This window comes from Alligator sinensis, unplaced genomic scaffold (assembly GCF_000455745.1).
Source record: "Alligator sinensis unplaced genomic scaffold, ASM45574v1 scaffold160_2, whole genome shotgun sequence".
In the NCBI taxonomy this organism is placed as follows: Eukaryota; Metazoa; Chordata; order Crocodylia; family Alligatoridae; genus Alligator; species Alligator sinensis.
The window spans coordinates 31119-46709 of NW_005842717.1; the positions used below are offsets into that span (position 1 = coordinate 31119).

The 15591-nt window shown below is 43.1% G+C and overlaps 1 protein-coding gene across 7 annotated transcripts in view; it reads right to left on the reverse strand.

Moving 5' to 3' along the window:
- Positions 1-15591, reverse strand: part of ELF2 (E74 like ETS transcription factor 2) — a 72388-nt gene continuing 56797 nt past the window's right edge. For 5 of the 7 annotated variants that reach the window (XM_025216259.1, XM_006034265.3, XM_006034264.3 and 2 more), the window contains 3 exons: positions 6121-6313; positions 5361-5708; positions 2970-4682 (listed from right to left, as the gene is read on the reverse strand). In XM_025216259.1, the coding sequence (XP_025072044.1) occupies positions 4055-4682; positions 5361-5708; positions 6121-6313 (1169 nt within the window). In that variant the 3' untranslated portion in view covers positions 2970-4054. Of the gene's footprint in view, positions 396-1807; positions 2941-2969; positions 4683-5360; positions 5709-6120; positions 6314-15591 lie in introns of those variants that run through there. The other 2 variants (XR_003096371.1, XR_003096370.1) reach the window with 2 other exon arrangements.

A 15591-nucleotide genomic window follows, 5' to 3' on the forward strand; every position in this document is an offset into this window, starting at 1 on the left:
GTGATGCTTAGTTTGTTCTCAAACTGGATTTGTCTCCCCAGAGATAACATCCTTGTTAACAGCAGTATATGGAGAGATAACACACCTGATTACTTACCCATCAGCCCTGTTGTCTTTCTGCAACTTACCTGTACACAGAGTCAAGCTCTCTCGAAAAGAAGTTAAATTAATATAGGATTGTTGGGGCATGGGGTAGATCTGGGCGAGGAGGAGGAGTTTAGAGATAAATGCAAGGAGGGAGGGGCAGTAGAAACAAAAGAGAGGCATTGTGAGCAAAGTATTTCAGAAGTCTTGGAGGGATAAGTTCTTGAGTATAGCCTCTCCACTGATTTGAGATCTAGTGAGGAAATGGTATGGTAGATTTTTCCTTCTATCATGGCAGCAGGCTTACCAGGCTGTAAAAGAAAAAGGAAATCTCAAAGAAAGTCCCAAGCTAATAAAATATGGCTGCAGCACTCATTTGATGTCCTTCTAACAGTGTGGCAAAAATATCCCCCAAATATCCATGATTGATGTGAATTGGAGATAATTAATCTCCCAATAACTTTACAAGTATCTGCTTCAATTAGCTTTAGTAAATAAAATAACCAAATCATAATTCAGTTCTCTGATGTAGCTGCAAAATTAATCTGAAAAAATATCAAAATAAATCACTGCTTTAAAATGTAGCCTACATCTCCGAGTTGTGAACAATATGTATTAGGATTATATCAAACAATAAGAGTGCACTTTTTGTAGAAAACAATGATTAAATTGAGGCTTTCTGACCAGTGATTTAAATCAGGATTTAAATTGATTTGATTTAAATCTAATTCATCCTGCATTGAACTTAAGTCCCATTCACAGGAAATAATAGCAGGAATCAAGTATGCATTTTATTAGCCAAGAAAACTTGAAAGTTTTTGCTCAAAGCTGTCTGTGGCCAACCTAACTCTGGGGTTGGTCATGTTTCTAGTTCCTGGAGCTAAAATTCAGAAGAGAGTTTATGCTGCAACACTCAGCATAGCAAGTGTTTAATGACCAGACATCCTGTCAGTCAGTGGAGTCCACCACATCAACTTGGGTGCCATGTACATGAATAAATATTCATTGTAGGGGGCACCAGAATTCAGGTCTCCCTCCTCCCAAATGAATGCCACAGTCCTTAGCAAATGGGCCCTCCCTTTTCTCTGGACATGAACATTCAAGTAGCATGCCATGAGAAAATTTCAGCAAGAGGGACAGATAGCCTGTTCCATAGACAAGATAAAGAAAGACTCATCTTGTGAATCCTACCGGAGATTAGATGAGCTCAGTGGCAATGCGTAGGGGGTGCACGGGGTTGCATGTCCAGTCCCTGAGAGCGCCAGTGCACCCCGTCAGGCCACACTCCCTGTTTAGCCAGTGGGCAGGCGGGAACACCAGTGGCCCCCCCCTGCAAGCACCAACCAGGGAGCGGGGCTGCCAGCAAAAGTGGCCGTGCCGCTTCTGGAAGTGGTGCAGCCGCTTTTTTGGCGAGTGAGATTTGGCCATGGGGGACGCCCCCAGCTGATGACTCAAGAGTCACCCATGTATGAGCTAGTCAGAATGGTTTTCCTTTCTTTACATATCCTCTAGTTTCAGTTCTATGGCTCTTATTTGAGCATAAAACTATTATCCATGTTCCTACTAATACCAAGAAAGAAAAAAAAAGTCAAAATTCAGATGACCCACAGTAGGGTTGAGGAAGAAGTACCATAATCAGAAGTTAGGCTTAACCACCTCAGACTGCAAAGTGCTTTTCTGTTAAATCTCTGCTCCCCAAAAACGCTCTCCACCCTGCTGTGAGAGGACAGACTTTTAATCTCACTGTCTGATTTCTGGAATCAGGGACATGAACTATTAAAGTTGTTTCACTTGTTAGGTATGCAGTAGTTCTCACATCAACTTTGAGTGCAAAATAAGGAGAATCTAAACCGCTGCTTGCATTTGGTTAAAGCACTGCAAGGTACTCAGATCTCCAGTCCCAAGTGCAGTGCAGAAACCTACACAAAATAGACTGTAATCATTAAAATCACAAAATGGTAAGGAGTCATAAGAAATACATTCCAGAAATGAGGGAAGAAAGATGGCGGGGATGGAGAAGATAAACAGAAACAACTGTTTTTATCTTTTTTTATAAACACAGCAAAGGATAATTGAAGAGAAACGTTGCCAAATATGTTTTGCACCATACCTAAATGACTTGTAGAACACCCTGCCACTGGATACCATTGGCACCCAGAATATGGTTAGGTACTTATATGAATAATGTGACTAGCCTAAGAATTCTGCACCGGGTATAAATCCTTGCGCTTCAGGGCATATGCCAATCATTGTATAACAGGAACTAGAAGAAATTTCCCCTTTGGACAGACTGTTCTGTAATTAGTCCCAACAGGATTTTGCATCTTTTTTTTTTTTTTTGGCAGTATACGGTAATAACAAGAATGTTACACAGGAAATGGTACAGAATGGACTGGTGATTTGATCCAGTGTTTTGTTCCTAACTACTGAGTTACCTCATTTTCCCAAGCTGTTACAAAATCTGGCATCGCATTATCCTCCTCTTAAAGTGCTCAGTGCAAAAGACAAAAAGTACAAGGAATGCAGTACAGGAATTATGTTCTTGCTCTCTTAAGGGAGTTATTCCCCCAGTGTGTGAAAGGTAAAGTGCCTGGGGCAAGGAGGATGCAGAATGGGAAAGGAATACTTTTGCAATACCCGAATGTAACGTAACAGGTAATGTTTATCTGTAATGACTAAGTCAAAGGAAGTTAACACTTGTTCCAGCACCAAGACCTGCATCATGATGCTACATGTGGGGGAGTCGAGTTCTTCCACCAAGAGAAGGAAGGTCCAAAACCAGCTGAATCAAGTGTCACAGTTGCATAAGGGTCATGACTGGAGCATATCAAGCTGGTAACTAAACAGCTGGACTAACTGAAGGGAAAACAAAACATTAGACCAAATCAATTAAATTTCATTTCTATATTTCAGTAAAACCTACTTGAATACACTTTGAAACAAGAGTACAACAAAATAGAATATACTTCAAATGTTGAATATACAAACTATTATAGTTCATTCTGAACACTGGTACTTCCCTCTTAAGTTTAACTAAAAAAAAAATTTACAGGTTTTAGAACTACCTGACAAAAAATTCATGCTGGGTGTGACCTTTCAAGTGATAGAGTAGAGCTGAAATTGAAATGTATGCACAGATGTCAAGGCTAAGTGAGTGACACAGGCATGTTTACAGCAAAAGGCCCAAAGCCTGCTGCTATTTTGTTCACAATTAAGAAATTTAGACAGACTTTAACTACCATACAAAATATGTTACATGTAATTCTATAACAATACTGTGCTAGGTACAAGATTTAAAAAAAATTTGTTTTAATAAAAAAAAGCTTTACACAAACAAGCCATTAGCTTATTTCAAGAGAGATAACTGAAAATCAGTCTAAGGCTTTCAATTTTAAATCTGCGTAAGCTGTATGATACAAAATCCCTCTAGGTCTCTTTGTCTTCTTATAGAAGCTCTTTAATCCTCTCCTTTTATTCACATTCTAATATACCTAGTAGCAGAGTTTTCACATAGCACCAGTTGAGTACTGTGTGTACACAGTAATAATTGCTGGTATGCATACAAAATGCATCAGATTTGCCATCTGTAACAATGAGACTCTCCTCTCCACCTGAAAATTAAACCAAGGCAAGCCTCTCACCAAATTCATTTTAGTGTTCCAGGTCTTAGTGTAACTTGATTACGTAGTGAACTGTTTGGTCCCTTTCAGTCCTTTTCGTTTTCTTTCTTCACTGATTCAGTTGGTTTTCCCAACTGTAAGAGGCAGTTTCTGTCAGTATATCAATGTGGTTCAATTCCCACTGGAATATGGGACAGTTCATTCATTTCCAGTAAGTCATCAATGTATTAGTTAACATTTTGAAATTCTCATTTTTTACTTTGTGATCGCATCCATTTCCTACCCCCAATTATGTCAGTATGCTCAATCAATAATAGTCTAGAAAAGCCACATTGGTAGCTGCCCATCCTTCATTTCTCACACGTTACTATGCCTTCTGTTTTCACTGTTACAGGAAGGGCAATGGCTGAAGGCGTACTGACAACTACAACATGGGTCACAGTCTTGCTTCCATCTGCTGGCTTCTCTTCTTGCACAAGTTGCAGTGTTTTTACTTCACGTTCTTGTTTTAAAGCTGCTGTATCTGATTTAACTTCCGGCCCTTTTATGACTGCGCTAATAACTCTGGGAGGAGTCTGGCCAGATGCCTGCTGGGCAGGCACTGATAGTCTCATTACTGGTGTCCCATGAGCTATAGACACAGGGGTAAGTGCTCTCACTGCCAGTGGGGTTCCAACTATGTTAATACTTCCTGACCCAGTCAAACCTGTTTTTGTCTGCAGCTGGCACTGCGTGAGTTGTGTAGCAGGGATGGTAATGATTTTGGCAGGCTGCATTGTGATTTTCTCTCCATTTTCAGCAGATGCTGGCATCACAGTAGGGATTGTCTGGATTACTACTTTTGGAGTTGTTGCCGTTGTTGGACTTGTGTTGGTTATTAACGGTGACCCTGCATTTACTGACTGTACTGCTACAGTTGAAATTTTCTGTCCCAGAGATGTCATTACGACAGGCACTTGCATCGCCACACGAACAGTCCTGTTGAAAAATTAAAATCCAAAATGCAGATCACCAACAGATCTAAAAGAACTGAAAACTAGAACTCAAACGGTCTTAAAAACTCTGCCCTTTTTGGATACACCCAGCAGGCAAGAGTTTGAAAGTAAAACTCCATTCCCATCCCTATCCTCATTTAAATAAATCATGAGATTCTTTGAAAAGATGAGTCCAGTGACTAGTATACTAATAAATATTTTTGTGAGGTGTTTGCAACTGGCTCCCATTCCACAAGCTAGACTTGTAAATCAACTTCCATCCTGCCAAGACTCACAACATTAATCACAACAGACTTTCTAACTTTAAGGCAATTAATAAAAAACAAAACTTATTTTTAAAAAAGTCTAGAGTTGGCCCCTAAGTCCATACGTAGTCTCAGAAACAAAGGGTCTAATTTTTCAAAACTGATGAACACCAGTTTGGCCCCACAAGCCCTTTTTAAAATCAAGCTGTTTATTAGGAAGTCTAAACGAATGACCTAAGGAACCAAAGGTTCTTATTTTTTAAAAGACCCAGGGGTTTTGTAGCTGGAGACCACTTTACAACCTATTACACTGGGTTCTTAATATTTTAGCAAGGTGTTGGGCACCAGTTTATCTGACAGTACTATATAGCTTCCTACAGAACTCAGTCTCCTGACAGAATCACATTAACACCAACCTGGGAGCTGTTGTTGCTGGAACAGTGGTAGTGGTGGTGGAGGGACGAGATGATGTATCATGCCCTGGTGAGGCAATATTTACAACTCTGGCAACTGCTTTTTCTGTTCTTGTACAACTTAACTGGGAACAGTTTTTTCCTCCACGTGCAGATGCTGCTTTCAAGAGGTTTTCTGCAGACAATGACACTCGTTCCAAAGACTTCTCATCAGTAGGCATTGTCAAATCTTCACTGCAGGATTCGCTTTTGTCATCATCTATGACCACTATGTTTTTTGGCATCTCCTTAAACTGATATACAAGCCTTTGCCCTTCAACCTTTGCAAGAATTCCTCTTTGATAGTAATATCTGCAAGGAAAAATACAATTATTAAACAAAAGACTGATCATTTTAAACAGGAACTTATCCTATGCTAACAATTAAATTTTAAAATGCTAATGTTTAATAAACTAATCAAATATACTGATTATGTGTACTTCAAGTACTAGTTCTTAAAAGTTTGGGAGTTTAAGATCATGTTTTAAAAGATTTTAAAATAAACATAATAATTGAGATATTAAAAAAGTAACGTAAACTGCAGAGATTTTGGTTTATAATAAACAGCCAGTGTTTAACAACTATAAAATCTGGTAAGTATATAAAGGCTCAAATGAGACTTTTTAATAGGCGGTATTGATTTCAAGGTCTCCGATTTCAAATTAATCAATTATGCGTATACAGATTATGTGTGTAGTTAAAGGAATTCTTCCCCTTTATTTACCTTAGGGCCCTTCCCATAGTCTCATAGTTCATATCAGGTTTGTTCTTGTGTTTTCCCCAGAGCTTGGAGACAGCTTTTGAGTCCACAAGTTTAAAGATGCCCTTCTCTCGCTGAGTCCACTTAATGTACCGAGGACAAGTATTTTTGTCCTGCAGAAGGTCTAGAAGGAACTCCCACAGGTATGTTGTGTTACCTAGAAACATAAGAACACATATGAAAGTTAAACAATTTACATGTAAATATTAAAACACCTCTCTACAAAGGTTTGAATGGTTACACTATATACAATGTTTTGTATGACATTTACTTGTAACATATAGTATGCATGTGCTTATTCATTCAGATAGGTTTAGGAAAGCTTTCGTAAATGTTTATATTCTGAAACTGAAAGGGGCTAGTATTGAACTGTACTGTGCTATACAACAAAGGAAACTTCTATGCCACAACTCCCTCTCAGTTCTTGAAAGAAGGTGAGGAACAGAATCTTATGCCATTATCCCCTACTGGGGCTACTTAGTTGCAACATGAACAATGCTCTGAAAATAATTCTGTTAAGCCTAGGGCCAATGGATATCAGTACCTGTGTAGAGTCTGTGCTTTCCGCAATGGAATTTCAAGATAGGAGGAAGTAGGATAGGGATGTAACTTTAAAGCAAAAAAATTCCCTTTGTAAGTAAAGTATTTACACTTTTTTGAGAGATCTGCCTCCCGCTCCGCCTGCCCAACATTATAAGCCCCCACACTACTAGAAAGCTGTTTTCCCAAACCTTTAACCTGTCTGCATCCTTTCCATCATGGGACTTGTGTTTAGGGACTTCACCCTTTTGTTGACTTCCCTACTGTTCTGATCCCGTCCAGTCGTATGTCACGCAGCACCCTCCGAATACTTTAGCCATTCCAACTACTTAGTATTATTATTTTATCATGGTAATACCCATTATGCTAGGCACTGTACGCATACACACGTAGCCCGTCTCTGTCCCAAGCAGCTTGCCTCTACAAGTGCACTTTCTCAAGTTTCAGACAAGTGTTATATCCAACAAAAAACCTCCAGCATTGCATAAAATCCAAACTGAAGGGCTATCTGGACTCTGATTATATCACATGCATGTATGAGAATAGGACAGGAACAGAGAAAAGCAGACCAGATTGATTACCACAGCTGAATTGTTCCAAAGAAAGATTATGAAAATAGAGAAGAGATGCTGCAGAGCAGGGGTGGGCAATGTTTTTGGGCTGAATGCCAAAAAACTAAGCAACCTGGACTTGGAAGATTTGACATGCCAGGAGCAGACAGCGAGGGAACCACAAGGAGCCCAATCCTTGTTGTGGCAGTGTAGCCCCAGCCCCTTCCCATCGTGCTCCACATATGCAGCCACTGCCAGCAGTAAGCCAGGCCAGGACTCTGGACCCCAATGCAGCTGCTTGCAGGCTTGCGGCTGTCTGCTGCAAGCAGCCCAGGCTCTGGGCAGGCCCCTGCTGCCAGCCAGACCCTGGGCAGCTTGCAGCAGGCAGCCAAGAGCCGGCAAGCAGCTGCACTGGGGTCTGGAGCCCCAGTCTGGCTCATTACCAGCAAAAGCTGCACATGTGCCTGGGGGAGCATGGCAGGGAAGGGGTTGGGGCTGCACTGCCCCCAGCTTTCCCTGCTCCAAGGCACATATACAGCTGCCGCCAGCCATAGACCCAGGCCAGGGCTCCAGACCCTGGTGCAGCTGTTTGTAGCCTGCCTGCTGCAAGCAGCCTGGGCTCTGTAGCAGTGGTAGCTGCGCACATGCCTCAGGACACATGGCGGGAAAGAGGCTGGGGCAGTGCAACCCCAGCCCCTTCCCTGCCCTGGAGCCCAAGGTTCATGTGCAGCTGCCACCAGCCACAGAGCCAGGCCAGGGCTCTGGACCCTGGTGCACCAGTTGCAGCCTCCTGGCTGCCTGCTATATCTGGCCTGGGCTCTGGATAGCTGCTGCTTGCCATGGAGCCAAGCATGGCTTGCAGCCTCCCCACTACCTGCTGTAAACAGCCCAGGCTTCATGGCCAGCAGCAGCTGCCCGGAACCTAGGCTGGCTGTGGGATGCCAACCAAAATGACTTCACATGCCCATGCTCTGCCTCCTACTGTAGAGTCCTGAGAAAGAACAAATGACACAAGGCTGTCAAGTACATAAAGTAAGTTCGAGTTTTACCCACTATCAGAGAGAAAACAAACATAGGTCTTTATGAGAGTGCAGATTCAAATTTCATGATGTGACCAAGTTTTCATTACTCAAGGAATAAATTCAGTGGCCCAAACAAACGTACAAAAACTATAATGTGCTGAAATAGCAACCTCCCGCACAGCCAAGTATTTCCCCTCAAAACTGGTGACTGCAGCATGGAGGCTAAAATCTGCAAAATCTATGATGAAAATGGTGCAAAATACCTTACTTCTCCCAGAGGTAGGTTCCAAAGCACCCCTACATAAATCCTAGAGTCAGCTGTCCCGAATATACTTACAGATCCCCAAATACCTCTTTGGGAAAGGTACTGTAACACTCATTAAATGATTGAACTGAAGGCCAGAGATCAAATTACTTGACCTAAGAAATAAAGGTCCCAATGTATAGCCCAAAGAAATTTATACAAGTCTTCCAATTGATTCTGTGACATCTTACTGAGACCCACAGGTAAGATACAGTAACAAATACAATTTAGCAATTCTAATACCCAGGCCCCTGTTTTAACCAAGAGACCATGCTTCCTATATATTCCCAACTCTCCTAGGAAAAATAAAGATCAATAAATCATTGGTTGAGGCTTACAATGATTTTAACTTTATTTTGCCTTGCTAAATGAAATGTTAATGAAGTTTCAGTCTCATGCAATGCTTTTTTCCCCCTAAAGATATTATGCCTTAGTCTTCTAACTGCATACTATAAGAAACCAAAATGCAGTTTCCAGCCCAAGAAATTATTCCTATTGGAAAAGCCTGGAAATCATTTTCTTATGGCCCACAGGGGTACGATTTTTTCCTTGTGGTGATCTTGCCAAACTATTAGGGCCAAATTCTGCCTACAATAAAATTTAAATCACAAAATTAAACTCCAGTGTTAAAGAGGGAGCAAGGATTTCTACATATATTTTTTTTCTCTATGAAAAGGGTAGATGAGGTTCAACAAGGACAAGTGCAAAGTCCTGCACTTAGGACAGAACAATCCCATGCACCAGTACAGGCTGGGGCTGACTGGCTGGGCAGCAGCTCTGCAGAAAAGGACCTGGAGGTTACAGTGGGCAAGGAACTAAATATGAGCCAGCAGTGTGCCCTTACTGCCAAGAAGGTTAACGGCACCCTGGGCTGCATTTACAGGGGTGTTGCCAGTAGGTCAAGGGAAGAGATTATTCCCCTCTATTCAGCACTGGCAAGGCCACAACCAGAGTACTGTGTTCAGTGCACCCCGCTACAGAAAGGATGTGAACAAATTGGAAAGAGCCCAGCAGAGGGCTGAAGGAGGGTTCGAAAAAAGATGGAGCTAGACTGTTCTCACTGGTGACAGATGACGGAACAAGGAGCAATGGTCTCGAGTTGCAACAAGGGAAGTTTAGGTTAGATATTAGGATGGATTTTCTCACTAGGAGGGTAGTAAAATGCTGGAACAGGTTACCCAGAGAGGTGGTGGAAGCTCTATCCTTGGAGGTTTTCAAAACCTGGCTAACATATCTTTGGCTGGGATGATCTAGTCGGGGCTGGTTCTGCACTGAGCAGAGGGTTGGACTAGATGACCTGAGGTCCCTTCCAACCCTAACTTTCTATGAATCTATCTACAAAGTCACAGATTTAAAGAAATTTCTCAGATTTTTTGCAACCGTTATACTGGCAATTCAGTAGATGGCACCCTTCCCTCAGTCTATTCAACACAAGTGTTAACTGACACAAGTTTGGCATAAACATAATACTCAACAGTAACGAGTAGGTCATCCCAAAGTCATGCCAAATAAAACTAGATTATACCCCCACTATACTATTGTTTCTTCTATAGTTGATATGTAAAAAACATATTTCAGAAATGTTTAATGTTATCTTTAAAATATTTTAATGGGAGATTTTTAATCCCTTCCCCTGTAAAGCCAGGCTTTCCTAAGTCCCAAATACATGTGCCTGTTTTACGTTTTAAAACAGCTAAAAATATCTAGATGACTTTTTCTGTACTTAAAGTCAGTACAAATCTGAAGTCCAATACAGTAGGTCCTTTCAGTGGTAGAAGTGCAAGCTCTCCCCAAGAAGCCACAAGCACCTTCTAATGGCAAATTTTCTCAGCTCTGATCTCAAAAAGCAAGGACCTGTCTGACATATCTAATGCTAACCCAGACCTTCTTAATCGATGATTCTAGCTCAAAACAGAGTTGACGAGGGAAGGCTGAGAAGGAGGAGGAGTTGTGTAATGAAGAGAGGAAACCCTTTTTTAGTGGTGGGCTGTCCATTTTCTAAAATTATCGCCTGGATAAGTGGTTTGGAGGTCTGGAACATTAGGAGTAGCCTTGAGGTGGAAAAATTAAAGGCCAGAATGTACATGTAGTGTTATAAGATATCATACATGTCTACAATCTGTCATGTGGATACCACTACTGATGCAGAAGCAACTTTGTGCTGTCCAGCTTGAATATCCCTGGAAGTCTTATGCCAACTGTTCTCACTGCTAAGGATCATTCAAGATAGTTAAAGAACTTAAGCACTGAGAAGACAGGTTTCATTTTGTGCCACAATCTGGCAAATACTGACACTACAGTATTTCTACTCTACCAGGATTTTCTTGTATAAGGGCTCCTCAAGAAGCCAATTAAACTCAGCCTACTTCTGCTTTGCACCACTAACTACCATGGTTCCAACAGGGAATCAGTCAGCATGCACACACATAGATATGCTGCAACAGGGAGCCAGAGGGCAACAGGCTGAGTTAGCTCCAAGAGGGCTGGCAGCTAGGAAGCAGGCAGTGAGCTAGCTGCCAGCAAACAGGCAAACCTGTAGCCATGTGTAGAAGCCACCCCTGAAGCAATAACTCCCCCTGGAAATAGTTGCAGAGCAGTAAGCTGCACCAGGGCACAAATCTGGGCAGTTCAGAAGAACACAGCCACAAGCAGCTGAGCTAAACTGCAGCAAGGCAGACTGGTCATTAGACCCAAAAAGGAAACTCTCGTGGATGGCTGGAGAGGAACCTGACAGGAAGAGGTGGGGTTTTGGAGGCACATAAGACCTTAGTGCCTGAGACCAAGCAGGGGGTCTGGCCCTACAGGCAGCAGGGAGAGGAGCTCTTAAGCAGGATGGCTGCAGGATAGTGACTGACTGATACCTGAGCAGCCCTGGGAAATGCAAGTAAGTAGCTTACAGTTTGCAGGGAAGTATGACCCAGTAGGAGGAGAGTTTTGTTATACAAAACTATATAGCTGTATATACTATACAGCTAGTGGGCTTGTGTTTATGCTCACATTACACTGATGGACCAGGTGTGGCTATAAGGGCAAAAGAGGCCACAGGGAGGTGCCTGAGGAGTGCACCTTGGTTTAAGTCACAAGGTGCCCCAGGGGAACATGGTGTTTTGAGCCCAACCAGGGACTGGGGCTCACAAACAAGCAGGCAAAGACTGACAGCCAAAGCCTGAACTGGAAAGGAATTAGAAATGACCTGAAGCTGGGAGGGTTAAGAGCCCCAGCCCAAGGAGGGTGAAACCAGGGCCAGGGGCCCAGAACCCAAGAGGTATAAGACGGGCTGGAGCCCAGAAGACAGATCCAGTACAGTGGGCCAAGGGTAGGGGCCCAGCTAGAGAAAACAGACAGAACTGGGAAGGCCGAGGCCCCAACAAAGGTTTGGAGGCCTAAGGAGGCCTAACATTGTAATGGGGGCAAAGTGCCCAATCGGAGTGATAAGCAGTAAAATCCACAAAGCATGGGCACAGTTGTAGGGGCTGAAGGAGGCCACAAATATCTCTTAAGGCAACAGGTGCCCTCATGGATGGGCGAGGAGGGCCCACTTGGCACAAGAGGGGCAGGACTGGGACCAGCAGGGTCCGGGAAGGACTTACTGACCATAGAACGGATAAAGGCTCGCTCCGGGACCCTAAAGCAACTTCCCTTTTTTTTCAAATCAATTAAGCACATCAAGGCATGGCAGGAAAAAGAAATGGGAGGGTACCCAGGGAACCAGAGTGGGGCAGAAGCTGTGTGGCCACCAGGAGATGTGGTCACAGCTGCCCCTGGGGACTCCCTCCTGTCACATATGCATATTAGCCGTTTTGGCTGTGGCTGGCCAGCAGAGGACTGCCCAACATTTCACTTCTTGCACAATATCAGCTGAGGGCCATCTCCTAGTTACTTAGCATCTTGTAGCTAGCTTGATCTGTATAGGAAGTATAAACTCCAAAAGCAGAACAAGTAAACCTACAATATAAAAATCATCCTTCAACAAAAGATATCCCAGAAAATAAAACTGAACGTATAACTAGCCCTTGGGGTAAAGAAGTCTCCTCAAATGCAGAATTCTAAAACTCTATGACACGATGGTTAGGCATCTGAGAATGTCATCAGGTGACCTCCTTAAAACAACAGGATAATAAGTTAAGCAGTTCCTTTCCTTTTCTTTTCTGATTTTACTAATATCAGATTCTTAGTTCTTGGATACTAAGTATTTTGAAAGACGTCCAGTTAACTAATACTGAACAAGGAACGGCATTTTAAATATAAAGAGAGGGGTAACCTCGTGTTATCTTGTGATAACTAAGAGATATAAGCGGAGCCTCAAAATTATGCTTTCAAAAAAATCAATACTTTACAAGAAATGATCAACTAAGGAAAGTGTTCACCCAAAAAGGCAGAAACTATGGTAGGAGAGTAGGTATCCTTCTACAAAAAGGGGTTCTGTAACACATCCCAAGCAAGGCATTTCCCAAAAGTATTCTTCAGAGAATGGAATATCACCTTAATGAGACCAGACAGGAACATAAAACTGAGACAGGTTTAAAAAAAAAAAAAAAAATGGAAATTAGAAACACTGCTAATTAAGATGCTGACAAAAATAACCAAAAGAAATCAAATGATTTTTTAAAAATACCAAGAGCAGAAAGTCTGAGAGAATCAGTGAGGTCTATTAAAACAACAAGTAAATGAAGAGATCATCCAAGAAGAATTGAAGACACTGCATAGAAGATAATGGTTTTTGTAGTGATTCTCACCAGTCTAACCAAGTCGTACTTTTTCCCACCCACAAGTTCCAGGTCTATGGAGCTTGATAAAACTTGATAAAGAATCATATGAACAGAAGAGGGTCCTAGATCAAACAGGAGCAAGGTTCTGAGAACACATGTAGGGCCACTTGCAGAACAACTGAATTATGCACTGCCAACTTCCCCAGAAAACATGTGTGTTTCAATCAGTATGTTACTATTAAGATCCCTGAAACTGACTCTCCTCGGTTTCACAGGAGTCCAAAAAGCTTTTTGTTCAGTAAGCATGATCATCACTACAAAGGTGCAAAACATCTATGACATGCTGATTCAGAGCAACTTGTGAATATTTGCTACCAGTCAACTGCCTGCTAAGTAGAAAGTGGGGGCTAGAGGACCAAGAAAGGATGTGCTATGCATGAGTGGAATGATGATCTAGAACTGAAAATGCTGAGGTAGTGAGAAGCTCCTGGGAGACACTGCACTTAAGATACGATTAACCAGTTAATCGCATCTTAAATAGTCACCAAGCCACACATTCAAGCAATTAATGGCTTGAAAAGAACAGGAAATAAGCCACAAAATGTGTAATTTTGTGGCTGGTTTCCATCACATCTTAAACTGAATATTTGGTAGGGTTCCTGCCACAGCTTGATGCCAGTTACGTGGTAAGGCTCTGAGACTGTCCCCACTGTGGCCTTGGGGCCCACAATCAACTAATTGTCAGTCTTGTCACAACCCAAAGGTGTGATTTTGTTTTGTGTGCGCTTTGGCACCACTGAATTATTTTCCCGCCAATTTGTAGCTTTCTTTGCAGTGTGCATTTCTTCTTTGCAGCACAGAAATGCACTTTGCAAAGAGTTCCCGCCATTCGTATTATAATTCGAGCCCCATTATTGGCTTGCATGAAATTATTCACACGTGGCGGCTAGCGATTGGCTTGCTAGCCATATAAAAGCTTGAGCGGTTTCCGCCCAAGTTGGAGAACTCCGAGGAGAACCCCCACAAGGGAGGACTCCACGAACACCAGGAGGAGGAGACTTCACGTCTCGTGAAGATCTCTAAGCGCTGCGGAGCCTATTGAACCCAGCGTGAATATCAAGGCAATAGGGGTCTGACCAGCCTCTAGCCTCTCCCCGTCGCCGAGCACAATCCTCAACGTATCCCTCTTCCCTGCGCGCATAAGTTCCACGGAGCCTAGCAAACTTCGTGTGAGTCTATTCAGAGCTCTTTTCTTCGAGTACTTTCTTCGGTTGGCGCGACGGGTTCGCGGTTTAGAGCCTCCAACTGGATGGGCTAGAAGAATGTTCACGGGAAGGAACTCTAGTCCGCCTCTCTTCTTTTCTATCTGTAACTGCAACTCAAGCAAGTTTTCCTGCCTGCACCGCGACCATCTTTGGTGTAAGTAAATAATCTTAAATCAACCATTAAGTGTCCATGACTAATTCTAGCGTGTCGCCTGTTTTCTCCGACCCAGCGTGCCCGGGCTGCTGGCCACAGCCCGCACGGCGCAAAAAAGGGCCCGGATCGGTCCCGGCCTGCACAAGTCTGAGCACCAGGATGGCACCAGAGTCTCCAACAGGCTCTGATGCAGTCTCAGGGCTGAGAACGCAATCACCTGAGTGTTTGTTCCAGGCTTGGGACCCCATCTGCCGCAGTGCAGTCCCAGGATTGAACCCCACAATCTGTCACTGTGGGTCCCAGGCCCAGGATCACACTGGAGTCTCCAACTGGTGCCACAACAGTCACTGGGCACTGGGCTGGAACTCTCAATCAGCTGATTGCCAGTTCCAGTTTCCAAACTACATCAGTTCACCAGGCACTGATCCTTCTATTTACCAGTGTAGGGGGAGCCCAGGATCATGATGCCAGTGTCTCCCTGCACTGGCAAGTTGTAACGGTGCAACTGGGATCTGATCTCCAATACCAAAGTCATACATCCTGCCATGCATGTGTAGCATCAGGGAACAAATCCCATTATATCAGTAAGTGAACATGTACCAGGGGCAAGGAATTGTCAGCACAGCCTGGATACAGACATGTGTCCGTGCGAGTGTGCACTAACACACATACATCCCACTCCCTTACCCTCCCATCCCCACCACAAACCTGTGCTGGTGGTCCTATATGAACTACTATTGCTTCTTGAGGCCCAAACAGTTTGTGCTACGGGGTAATTCTTCTACAATCTTGTAATCCAAACAATACCTAAAACTGATATACCATACTTACCCAAATCCAAGATGACTCTGAATTTAAGAGGAGTCCCCCCCAAATTTTTCCACATATAG